A 13,160-nucleotide genomic window follows, 5' to 3' on the forward strand; every position below is an offset into this window, starting at 1 on the left:
GCCTTTCCATCTGGGTCTCTCCTGCCCAAGCACAGTGCCTAGCATATAGCAGACATGCAAGGAAGGAGGTCGAGGCGGGGCGGGAGGTGACCACAGTTACATTTCTGAAAAATAATGGTGGTGATGATCTGGAAGACAGAGCTGAGCTGGGAGACCTCTGAAAGCCTAAATTGATGCCCTAGCAGTGGGGCTGGAGAGGATACATCAGACAGGAAAGGTGTGGCCCCAGCTTCCTCAAGTCTCCAAGGGCCACGCTCTCCACTGTACCTTCAGTCCATGGAACCCTTTTCACAGCCGAGAGAGGAAAGGTCACAGCACACCAGCTGGGTGTTTGATCCTCCAAAGAGCCCAGGGATCCTAAATAGCCCCTGTCACCACCTGCTGTTTTAATCATCAGTAGGTCAGTGCATTCCCCTTGCATGGGAACTGAATCCAAGATGATTGCTTGGGTTTTTATTTAATTTTATATCACCTGTTTAGGGGCTCAATATCAAATATCATTCCAGCCTAGTAAAATCAAGCCGGCAAAGCTAATAATTAGGATGTGGTGGAGACTATAACAAAATCTTTTATTGGCCTTGGGGAGGAGCCCCCAAAATGGTGATATCTGCAGATTAACTTGAGAGGAAACCGGGCTTTATAAGCTGTTAGTTCTCTAACCTCTGAGTAGGGAGCCTGTTTGTGAGCAGCCCCTTGAGTTTGCTGCAGGCAGCCTGGATGCACAAAAAGGCTTTAATTTCTGAGGACTGGTCCGGGCAGACCAACACAAACCATTTTCAAAATTGGCTTGGGCCTCAAGGGTCTAGTAAAACTCATTTTTAAACATGACTGTAACCCTTTTTTTGCTCTCATTTTTTGTGTATCTGGAGTCCGCTTCCCCCTTCATATACAGAAGGATGCTTAAAAATTCACCTTTGAGAGTACAGCAGGAGATGGAACAATCAGGTTCCCACCCACGTGTGTACATAAAAGCGTATGCATGTGTCGGGCAGGTCCATGTGTACTCATAACATCTCCGTCTCAAGGGGGTGTTCCTTCTCGCCCTTCTAACCTTGGGCACCTTCGTTAGTGGAAGTGATGAACAACAGCAGAGTGTGGCGTGAGCTTCTTCCAAATCCCAGATCTGCTCCTGATGTGTGTGTCTTGAGCAAATCAAATACCTCTCTAAAACTCATTTTTTACTATCTAGAAAATGAGGGTTAAAAATAATGCCTACTGGGTGGAGGGGCGGGTAGAGCTCAGTGGTAGAGAGCGTGCTTAGCACACACGAAGTCCTGGGTTCAATCCCTAGGACCTCCATTTTTAAATAAATAAATAAGTAAATAAACCTAATTACCCCTCTGCCCCCCAACCCCCCCCAAAAAAAGAAAGAAGGAAAGAAAAATAATAGTGCCCAGTTCATGGGGGTTTTGGACTGTTGTTACCCCTTCCTACCACCAGCCTGCAGGGAGAGTCAGGTGAAATCAGCAAACTGTTTTCCAGCCCAGGTGCTATTAAGTTTCCATTTCATCTTTCCTGCATGGTCGTCTCCCAGATCACCCAAAGTTTGTCGCAGGGTTTTATTGTGGGGTATCTAAACCCAAGGTGGAGCTCAGAGGCACTAGATGATTTTCTAGTCTTAATCCTTTTCCATCTTTCAAAAATTCTGCCGCGCAAGTCACCCTCTGCAGAACTAGATGTCTGTGAGACCCCGCAGGAGACTGCCTTGGAGCTCTTCCTGCAAGAAATGAGAACTGCCCCATCCTCGTTGCCACAGAGAGGCCCTATAAACCCCTAGTAAGTGTTTGCTGAATTGCACTGGGTTGGGTTCAGTGCCAGCCCTGGTGACATCTCTCTCCAGGAGCCCCACATAAAGCCTCTATTTGATCTGCCCACTGGGAGCTCAGAAGCCACCTTGAGTGGGAACCTCCAGGAAGAAAACTTCCCCTCTGTGAACTTCGTGTTTTTCAATATCTCCTCAAGCTTCCTGTTCCCCTATCTCTGAAAACAAAACAAATACTAATCTTTTGGGTGGAAGGAGGCTCTTTGGAGTAGTAGTAAATTGTTCTGGTTAAGAAGACAACGTCTAAGTTCAGAGTGTTTGGATTAAATATTGGTTCCATCACTTGCTAGTTCAGTGTTAATTTTTTAAGCCTCAGTTTTCTCCTCTGTGAAATGGGGATAATACTGCTCTTGCGTCATGTAGCTGTATTGTGTGAGGACTAAATGAGATGATACCCGTGAAGACCTAGTCCTCCACCCACAGTGCGTCCCCCGTACAGTTTAGCCGTCGTGACCAGCGTTACCATAGCCATGTTGGTGGGGAGAGGAGTAGGGTGGAGAAGTTGTGAGGGCACACTTGGCAAGACATAAAGGTTTTTCTTTGAGTGTCTTTGAGCTTCCTGAACATCTCCCCCTGAGAGACAGCCGGGTAAGCTTCCTCACTCAGGGAGGCATAGGTGGGGGAGGGTGTCCAACAACCTCGGGGTGAGTTTGAGGAAAATGACTCTTTGTCCGAATAGTGGCCCTTTCTTTTTCCCAGTGAGCTCTCCTCAGGGAGAGAAACCAAGAGAAGGGGGACTGCCCCTCCCACCATAGCTTCTAGGGGCCCCTGAACCAGGCCCTTAATCTGTCCCAAGAAGAGAAAGCGGAGCCCATGAACAAGGATGCGCCACCACCTGGAGTGGGGTGAGCTGGGGCGGGTTACATCCTGCCCTGCTCTTCCAAGCGCCTGGGCGGGGCTGCCCTTCTAGAGGAAGCAGGTCCCATCTGTTTATCCTTGGGTGGGGTTTCCCAAAGCCAAGTGTTTAGAGGCAAATCATTGTTCTGAAGTTCCGTTAAGTTTTAATGACCACCACACTGAGAACTCCTCCAAGCACAAAGTGAGATTTTTATCAAACTCAAAGGGAGCCAAAGGCGATTGAAAGGGAGGAGAAGTATCTGGCCAGGTCTCAATTCCAAGACTTGAATGAAAAGGAGAGCCAAGACGCAGTGGGACCCAGGCCCTGACCCCATTCTTTTCACTGTGATCCAGCAAGGTGATTTCACAATGGGTCTCTCTTTTGTCAGTAAAATGGGGTCGATATAATTTGGGCCCCAGGAAGAAATCAGGCAGTCTTGTCTCTGTCGGCCCCAACTTAGCAGCTGCTTTCTGTGGGCCCTTGACACGTGCTCTGCCATCTCAGGTCCTTGGTTTTCTCATGAAACATGAGAGCCTAGGCTCTCGACTTCCATGATGTTCTGTAGCTGTCTAGGTCAGTGGCCTGATGAAGGCTGAGGCAGAGATGTGATGAAGAGACAAGCCATGGGGGATGAGAAGGTTGGAAGCACTGAGAAGGCTCCACCAAGATGCCAGCAAACAAAAGGTACTCTCCCAGCCCAGCTGTCCAGGTCCCTCCACTGGGTCCTCTGTTCTTTACTTCAGCCAGGCCTTGTAGGGCATCACTGGGATCTTTTCCCCCCAGCTCTTCTTAAGATGGTCCATTCCAGCTGCCCAAGCTGGACCTTGTGAGGCGGTGAGGAAGGTGACCCGGAGATGGCTTTGTGACGGCTGAGGGGCATGCATCAGGTGACACTGAGAGGACCTTCTGTCCTAATGAGAAAGCAGCTGAGGCAGCCTCAAGGCCCCTCCCAACTCCAGTCAGTTGCGGAGATATTTACTGAGCTCCCACGATGCTCCAGCCCTCGCTGCCCTGACGGGGGTATGAAGTGGGGGTGGGGTTGGGGCTGGTGAAGGGACAGTCCTGTCTTCAGGGCACACAGGTTCTCACCACCCAGACGTTTTCTGTCCAGTGACTGCCCCTCCAGTGGTTCCTGTCTCTGGGTTTGCTGGCAAGTGACTAGAGCCACCAAGTCTTGCCTGGCTCTGGAGAACAGGACCCATCGATCTGCTGCTTAAGAGTGTAGAGCAAATCAGCTCAGAAGTGGGACTGTTACTGTGACCCACCCAGGCCCTGGGACTCTTTGCTCAACAGAAATTGTTACGAGGCCAGACAAGAACTGCAGGCAAGGCTTTCTGGGGGCTCGTGGTACGGCGTGAGGGAGCGAAAACAAGAAACAGGGGCCCTTGCTCGCTCCCCAAGAGGAGCCTCTTGGGTCCTTCAGTGGGGTGATAACCAGGGGTGGGCCCACGGGTTGGGCAGGAAGCATGGTTTAGGCGGTCTTCCCACCCTCTCGGGGGTACCGTGTGCAGGGGTCACGCTCAGCACCCTGTGCTTCTCCGGGCACCTCAGAAATGGCGTTTGGTTTGTGGCCTTTCTGTACCCCATTGTTCCTCATTGCCCCAAGGGCGCCTGCGTGCAGTTATTTTTCGTCCCTTATAGTTTCTTTATATTCCGTTGCTGGGGGAGACGTCGGTCCAGGTGCAAGCACTCCAGTGAAGGGACCCAGGTCCCAGCCTATCAGTGCCTCCGCACCCTTTCTTTTGTGTTCGTCTTTTCTCCTTTGAGCACTCTCTGCTTTACCCGGGCCCCATCCTGAGGTTCCCATCCCCCAAGCCTGGCTGCCCCAAACCAACACTTCTCATTTAATAGATAGACACCGCGGGAGACTCACTGGCTATCGGGCCCACTCCCTGCCTTCAAGGGCTTACAAGCTGGTTGATAAGGGCCCTCAAGGCAAGCGCTGATGAGCAAATGCCATCAGACAGACACCCTGGAGGGCTTGCCCTGCTCGGGCCCAGTAAGTGGGGCTAATGACCGGGGCTGTGAGTTCACAGCGGAGGGAGGAGGTGGGGATGTCACTCTAGGGCTAAGACCAAAGGAGCTGGCTCTGGAAGGCAGGGCTGAGTCCCGGCATCACCTGTGCATTTAACTTATACGAATTCAAGTGTCTCTTCCTAACTAAAATAATGAGAGAAAGAGAGAAGTGAAACAGAAATTGTAAAAGTGTCAGTGATTCTGCCCACCATTCCAATCTATGTGCACGTCCTCTTGTGATGGACCCTACTGGTTGCCTGTGCGACAGCCATCATCAGTGTCTCCCCTTCTTTTTTTGCCAGCAAAGATTCTGTTTTGTTCCTCTGTTCATCCTCTGGGTGGCTATGTGCTCAGAGAAAGAAGGCTGAGACCCTCACCAACCGAGGGGGTGAATCTTGACTGACCAGCTCCAAGCCAGTTTTGATCATTCCATTCCCGTTTCCCATGACTGGTCTAGGAATAGGCTTGTGCTTCGTTCCTTACAAGTGAGACTTTGGAGGCTGGTGTGTAGGGTACTTTTGTGGAAGGCACATTTACCCGTCCCTTCTTCTGCTTCTCGATGTTTTTATGACACGTGGAACTGCTGTGTCTATCTTGGGACCACAGAGGAAAGTCAGAGAATTGCAAAGAGGTCAAACTGAGGCCACGATGCCATGGAGCCATTGAATTAACCACCTCTGGTGCCAAGCTACTGTGGGTCTTCTTGTTACATGAGCCAGTCAATCCTCTGGTGTTTAAGCTTCTTTTAAATAGGCTTTGTATTACCTTTGGTTAAAAGCACTCTGAATCATACACCTTGGGCGGGGGGTGGGTATAGCTCAGTGGTAGAGCACATGCTTAGCATGCACAAAGTCCTGGGTTCAATCCCCAGTACCTCCATTAAAAAGAGTTAAAAAAAAATCATACACCCTAGTTTGAGGATAACAAGGGAGATGTTAATCTGCTGTTCCTGACATCTGTCTCAGCTCCTTGTATCTCTGAGCATCTCCAAACATTGAGAAACTCTGAAGTTTCAAGATCTGTAAGTTTTTGTACAACATAATCCTTAGTACAAGCCAGAGCATCATCTGGTACTTAACAAGAGAAACAGTCTGTTCCAAAGCTGGAACAAAAGTGTCTCTGTTGGACTTTCTGAAGTCTGGTGCTACATTGAACTGTATAGGAGATTTAAAGAATTTTCAAGGACAGTTTTGACCATTGCAGGTGTGTGTATCTTTTGTCTTTAGAGCCTAAATCCTTCATGAGATGCAACTGACCTGTGCAATCAGCACTGGGCACAGTGGAATAGAGTGGCCCCCAAGTATGGGCCATTAAAACCTGGTTGAAGAGACGGTGTTTAAATGGTAGGTTTATTTAAAGGATAGAACACAGATTTGTCTAAAGAACTCTCTCTAATGGGAACTGGAGGTTGATGGGGGAGAGGCTCCTTTTTTTTCCTAAGGCTGTTATGTAATAAACAGCCCCAATTCTGTGGCTTAAAAAAATAAAGATTTAGTTCTCACTCATCTTACTTGGCCACTGTGGGTTGGCTGTGTCTGCGCTCTGTGTTACCCTCGGGCTAACAGAATCGCCACTCTCTGTATTCTCCGTGCTGGAGGGGAGGGGTGCTCTGGAGGGTCCTGCACCAGCAGTTAGATGCTTCAGCCTGGAAGTGACAGATGCCACTGCTGCCCACACCCAGCAGCCAGAACGAGTCACACAACCTCACCGACTCTAAAGCGGCTGGGAAATAAAGCCATGTTATGTGTCCACAAGAGGAAGGAACTGGGAGTATTTGATGAACAGAATTAATGACCACCACAGCCACCCACTTTGTCCAGTGATCTATCTAAAATCAGTGTGGACTGATGGGCCAGAGCAAAGCTTCACTCTCTCGCACATTAAGAGTCTGTGCTGACTTGTCTTTCCCTGTTTCTTACTCTGCTTCCACCTTGTGATGGATGGTGATTCCAGAGGGTCTGGGTACACCCTCCTGGGCGGTCATGTAATTACAAACAGTTCTTATTTCACTACCTGATTTGTCCAGTTGATCCTTAGAAAAATGCTGGAGTATAACCGTCTTTCCTGGACACGTTTCTGGTTTCTTGGTTTAGCATGGAGGCTGGTAAAGCACGTCTCTTGAGCCAAATCTGGCCCAGTGCCTGTTTTTGTAAATAAAGTTTTATTGGAACCCGGCCATGTTCATTTGTTTATATGCTGTCTGCGGCTGCTTTCTGTCTTCAGTGGCAACTTCAGATGCTGCAACAGAAGTAGTGTGACCACAAAGCCTAAAATATTTACTGTGTGGTAAATAGAAAAAGTGTGATTTAACATAATACTAGACAGTTGAAATTTAGAATTTGGGTGATTCACACAGGCCTGCCATGAATATTGCCCTTGAGTTATCCTTAGGGAGAATTATGCAAGGAAATCGATAATACAAATTAATATTACACAGACAATTTTAGCCTATTTAGGAAAACAATCTTTTCAATGCTTTGGGCTATGAGCATTCATACCCAGTAGGCAGTTATACCAGTAATAACATTTGTATCTGCTAATTAAAGTGGACCCTGAGAAACTCTACGAAGTATTTCTTTTTTAGCTTTAAGATGACTTTATTTTCAATATTGTCTGAAAAAATATATTAGTCATTGCTTCAAACTTTTCACTATTATAGACCATTCCACCTCCATTCACGCACATAAGTGCCTCTAAATTAGTGTCGTTTTACTGTATTGTGTTCCTGGGGATTTCCAAACCCCAGGCCCTTGGTCTATTTTTTGAGGTTAGAAAGAGCAAAATCTTGTATCTTGCCGGATGTCCACTCTTGGAGACTGTCTGACAGTTTGAGAAAAAAGGAACTAACATGTATTAAGATTCGGGGAGAAAGTGTTGATAGATTTTTTTAAATATTTTATTTATTTATTTGTTGTTGCATTATGTAATTATTTTATTTTGGCAGGGGCGAGGGAGGTAATTAGATTTATTTATTTTTAGAGGAGGTACTGGGGATTGAACCCAGAACCTCATGCATGCTAAGCATGTGCTCTACCACTTGAGCTATACCCTCACCCCTATAGATTTTAAAAGTGGGTGTAAACTCTCAGTTATTTCCAGAAAGTGTATGGAGTCTAGGACAGTGAATAATCTGGAGTCATTTCTACTGGGTGTTGAATTAGACTCAGATGAGCATGCTTCTGTGTTATGGGAGCCAGTTTAAGCCCCAAATAAGACCTTAGTATGAGGCCTGGATTCTGGAGGAGTTTATTCCAACCGTCTCTACTCTGGACTAGGAAGAGCATTGTCTGTAAGATACAAGATTTAGACAATGACTCCAAACTTGGAGATTAGGTTAAAAAAAAAAAAAATACAAGGTGCTGACTGACCACACTTCCAAAAGGAAGTTCCTGGTAACTGCCAGGCAGGTAAATGATGGATAATCATCAGTGTCCTTTGCAAGTCACATGGGATTGGACTCTGTGAAAGGACAGTTAGGGGTCTCTTTGTGCCGGCTGAATGCACTTGGCTCATAGCACTGCTTTGGGTTTTTTTTCAGGAGTCGGGTGGGAGAGTGTGCTGCTAACAAGAAATGAGGTAGCATCGGAAGCCACAGAAACACCCAGCGCAGACATGACTATCAAGGTAAGAGAGACTTTCCCTACTGTGAGTTTCCAAGTGCATCCCTTGATGGAGGAGAGCCTCTGGCAGACTTCGGGGGACAGAATGAGCACAGCCCCTCACGCTGCTGGGGCTCTCTCTCTATTCACTGAAGTCAACTAGAGTAAGACTCCCTGAAATTCAGGATGGGGACTAGGAAACCACCTGCAAACTAGCATCCAAGACTTGTGATTTCCAGTGGACCGGTTGCAGGGTCTTCAGTGAACAGCGACATGTAGATGGTCTTTGAGCACTAACCCCATCGGGACAGTGAAGCAAATCTGAAAATTCTCGAGCTAAGAAACCAGGCCCCACTGTGCATTGTGAAGAAAGGTCAGAGAGGCATAAAGTAGCTTTGATCTGGACTCCAGATTTCCACTGATGTCAGCGGGGAGGCAGCACATGGCCCCCTCCAGCTGGAACGCTAATGGCCGAAGGTTTACAAAATGAGTCATCTGGAAATCAACCTAATTACCACTGTTCAGATTAAATGCATAAATTTGTAATCATTGCCTAGATTAAGGAGTCTGTAGCAAAACATGTCAGACTCAACTACTTCCCTTCTCTTGCTGGAATAGATACAAAGGAACAGTCCTTCTCTCTTGGAATTCTGTTTATGTTTCAATTAACAAAGGCTGGGTGTAGGAGGGCTTTCCAATATTTTTGCTTGACTGATCAGAATTTAAATAGATGCCACTTACAAATTTTTCTTTGAAAAACAGAAACTAATATCCTTTTTTATACTGAGATATAACCAGAGAGATTTCCCTCTTGGATTTGTTAGTAGAGGTTGTATAAAAGAATATACAGGATGAATTTATTCAAGCTTTCCTTTGTCATGTGGTGGCTAAACTTCACGCCATCTATATTAAAAATGTTAGAGGAAGCAAACAAAACTACCACAGTGACATTTATTAAAAGATGGGAAAGTAGCCTGATTGGTCAAAAAAGTCAACTAATTGAAATAACAATTATCCAGCGCTGAAAATTTGTTTGCCTGTAATTACATTTAGCAGAATTTGCAGAATGATAATATATATTGCAATGATGTGTTGGTGTTGCATTGGCTATTAATGCAAAGACTGAGAAGTCTGGTAAATCTTTGACCACATTGGGTAGAGAGGAGTGGATACTGGTGGTAAAACTTGATGGATTCAGATGTGCTGTTTTGGAATTTGTCATCATTTTAGGAATTCGTTTCTAAGATTTGTTGCTAGTGTCGCTTCAGAGTTTGTTATATAAAAGCAAATGGCATATTCTGGTAGAAACAAGTCTTGCCCACGTCCCATTTTATAAGGTGTTTAATCAGTGTGCTCCTCCTTGGTACCAGGATCCTTTTTTTCCTAATAATTGAAATACAGTTGATTCACAATGTTGTGTTTCTAATCTATAGCATAGTGATTCAGTTATACATGTACTTTGAAAAATCTTTTCCCTTGTAGGTTATTACAAGATATTGAATATAGTTCCCTGTGCTATTCAGTAGGACCTTGTTGTTTACTTATTTTATATATAGCAGTTTGTATCTGCCAATCACAAATCCTAATTTATTCCTTCCCCCTACTTTCCTCTCTGGTGACCATGAGTTTGTTTTCTATGTCTATAAGTCTGTTTCTGTTTTGTAAATAAGTTCATTTGTTCATTTTTTAGATCCCACATATAAGTGATAGCACATGGTATTTGTCTTTCTCTTTCCGAGTGACTTCACTTAGTATGATGACCTCTAGGTCCATCCATGTTGCTGCAAATGGTATTTTTCATTCTTTTTTATGGCTGAGTAATATTCCTGTGTGTGTGTGTGTGTGTGTGTGTGTGTGTATACCACAACTCCTTTATTCAGTCATCTGTCAATGGACATTTAGGTTGCTTCCATGTCTTGGCGATTGGCTATTGTAAATAGTGCTGCTATGAACGTTGGGGTGCATTTTTTTTTTGAATTAGACCTTTCTCCAGGTATATGCCCAAGTGTGGGATTGCTGGTACCAGGATCTTGACTGAAGTTTTATTTGGGTCTACCCAATTTTGATGTCATTCTCAACCTCTCTTCCTGTCTTCTTTTAATGAATGCCTGGGAAAGTCTTATAAGAACAGGATTTTTAATTCACAAGAACTGAACCCATGCAGAATAATGAACACCATACACTGTAAAAAGTTAAGCAAAATACAAATATGTCTAATACACCAATAGATTCCTACAAATATTATTAAGTTTCTCTATTAGTACCAGTCTCTTCTCAATAAAGGACTTGTGAAACCTCTGGGTGGGTGTAATTTAGGGAAATGCTTCTGTTTTGATCTTCTCCTTTGGATTTCCTAATTATGCAGCAATTATCCATTTTTCTCCTTCGGTATCATGCTGTTACCCGCCCTACACTGCTTTACATATCCATCCTGCCCTTGTGTCTGTCTTCAAGTCTTATTCGTGTGTGTTTGTCTATAAGTGCCTGATGTTCATTAATTAACAGCAGATTGCTCATCACATATTCATGTTTCCTCAGCTGTTCCTGTTTCCAATAGCTACTTCTCATATCCAGGCAATATCAGTTATTCCTGCTTTTTGCCCTGGGAAAACCAAATATTCTGTTAAAACATGATTAACAATGAAACTTGAGCCATTGACATTTCCCAAGGGGAATAGCAGCAGAAATCACTAAAACAGTTTGGTTTCCTCCATGTTACTCTTCTTGCGATAGGACGTACCTGCCTTTGTGCTTCGAAATTTTCTTTCTGAAAAAGGCCCAAAACTCTTGGTGAGGTCAAAATTGTCTGCGTGTGGTTTTGTCTGCTAGCTGTAGCCTTTTAATACCATGTCTTATTTTGAAATGACGAAGTCATGCTTCTAAAATTATACATGACTCAAACAAGTGAATTCATTCATAAACAAACTTCTGTCATTCTGAGGGATGCTGAGCTAAGAGCGTTTATATTAAAAACACTCTCTAGATACACTGATGTAGGTGGGAGCATCATATGCACCTGCTCAACGATTTTAAATCACTCAGTGTAGCAGGTTGAATTGTGAACCCCTTCCTTCCCCCCAAAACCACAGGTTCATGTGTTAAACCCTGGTACCTGTGACTGTGACCTTATTTAGGAAAAAGGGTCTTTGCAGATGCATATTAGATGCGATTGTCTTGGGTTAACCAGGGAGGCCCTAAGTCCAATGATACCTGTCATTATAAGAGACAGAAGTACAGGAAACACTGAGAAGAAGGCCGTGAGAAATGGCAGAGGCAAAGACTGGAGTTACATGCAGCCCAAGCCAAAGGACAGCTGGAGCCACCACAAGCTGGAGGAGGCAAGGACGGCTTCTCCCCTAGAGCGTTCGGAGGGAGCACGGCCCTGCCAACACCTCAGTTTTGGATTTCTGGCCTCTAAAATTGTGAGAGAATACACTTCTACTGTTGTAAGCCACCCAGTTTATGGTAATTGTTTACAGCAGCCCTTGGAAACCAATATGCTCAGATCCACCCAAGAATTGTAGCTACTTTTCTCGAGTGCCAATACCAGAGAGGCTGAAAGCCAATATTATACACATCCATCACAATTTTCTCATAACGCTATGCTCACCCTTTACAAATTGTTTTTACTTGTTCTTGTTTTGAAAGAATCACTAACCCTTTTCAGCCTGAATCACCATTCACTAGAAAAAAGGGTAGTTGTCTTTTGGAATAACTTCTATATTATATTTTAATCTGTTTTGCTGCTTGTCTAGACATCAGTTTTTTTTTAAGGCTTGGATGAATGTTTTCTAAAACTTGCCTGACCATGAGACTCAGCTGCAGCAGTGTTGAAAGAAAGAAAGAAAGAGAGAGAGAAAGAAAGAAAGGAGGGAGGGAGGAAAGAAAGAAAGGAAGGAAGGAAGGAAGGAAGAAAGAAAAGGGAAGAGAAGAAAAGAAAAGAAGGAAAGAAAGAAAGAAGAAAAACATATATACAGTTTCCCAGGCTTCTTTAAAATTCAGATCCAGAAGATCTGGGTTTGAGAACTAGCATTTTTTTTTTTTTTAAATGTACAGAGAAGCTTCATTGGGGGAGTGGTTGCGGGAGGAGTGGGAGTCAGTCTGCCTTCAGGTGACAACTAGCATTTTTAACAAGTGCCCAGGGGATCTGGGGTGTCAGTTTGGGAAAACGGTGTCGAGCGTACCACTAAAGCAGTATTGGGTGTGGCCCTGTGAGCCCTGCCGCTGCTTCTGGCTCTCTCATTGTCCTCGAGAAAGGGCATAGGGACTTCCTGTTCAAAACCCTTTTGTTCTATTCCTTTTGAACCCTGACTAAGGCTCAGCTGTCTGCCCCTGGCATTCCAGACTTCCTCACTCAGATTGCAGTTTCATTTCTAGCCCTGTCTTCCACCGTATCTCTCTCTCTGGACCCATTCTTGCTCTCTGCAGCCAGCCAACTTGTAGCTAGAGTGATCTTTTAAAAAGGCCACTCTTGCGGGGAGGGTATAGCTCAGTGGTATAGTGCATATTTAGCATGCTCAAGGTCCTGGGTTCAGTCCTGGTACCTACATTAAAAAGAAGAAGGAAGAGGAAGAGGAGGAGAAGAAAACAGCAGCAACAGCAAAAAACTAAAACTAAAAAGAGTATATTTGAGCAAGCAAAAACCCATTTTATAGAGAAAGGATGGGAGCAATGAAAGGAACCTATTCAATTGGCTGTAATAACATAAAGCTTTAGCGGTTCTTTGTGATCGGTTGTCCTTGGCATCCTGATAACCTTGAGGCGTTTACAGGCTTAGATTTTGGTTCGCTGAGGTGGGCACTCTGGCAGTAGAGCCCCCTCAGCCTAATGGCCTTCTTGTTTAGTTAAATTTAACCACATACACAATATTTTTCACTTGCGCTTA

At 44.9% G+C, this 13,160-nt stretch overlaps 1 protein-coding gene across 6 annotated transcripts in view; it reads left to right on the forward strand.

The window, feature by feature from the left end:
* Positions 1–13,160, forward strand: part of PALM2AKAP2 (PALM2 and AKAP2 fusion) — a 425,013-nt gene that overhangs the window by 290,719 nt on the left and 121,134 nt on the right. For 5 of the 6 annotated variants that reach the window (XM_032478148.1, XM_032478149.1, XM_032478150.1 and 2 more), the window contains one exon: positions 8,215–8,300. In XM_032478148.1, coding sequence (XP_032334039.1) covers positions 8,215–8,300 — 86 coding nt within the window. The remainder of the gene's footprint in view (positions 1–8,214; positions 8,301–13,160) is intronic. The other variant, XM_032478153.1, reaches the window with a different exon arrangement.

The sequence above is a fragment of the Camelus ferus genome, chromosome 4 (assembly GCF_009834535.1).
Source record: "Camelus ferus isolate YT-003-E chromosome 4, BCGSAC_Cfer_1.0, whole genome shotgun sequence".
NCBI lineage: Eukaryota > Metazoa > Chordata > Mammalia > Artiodactyla > Camelidae > Camelus > Camelus ferus.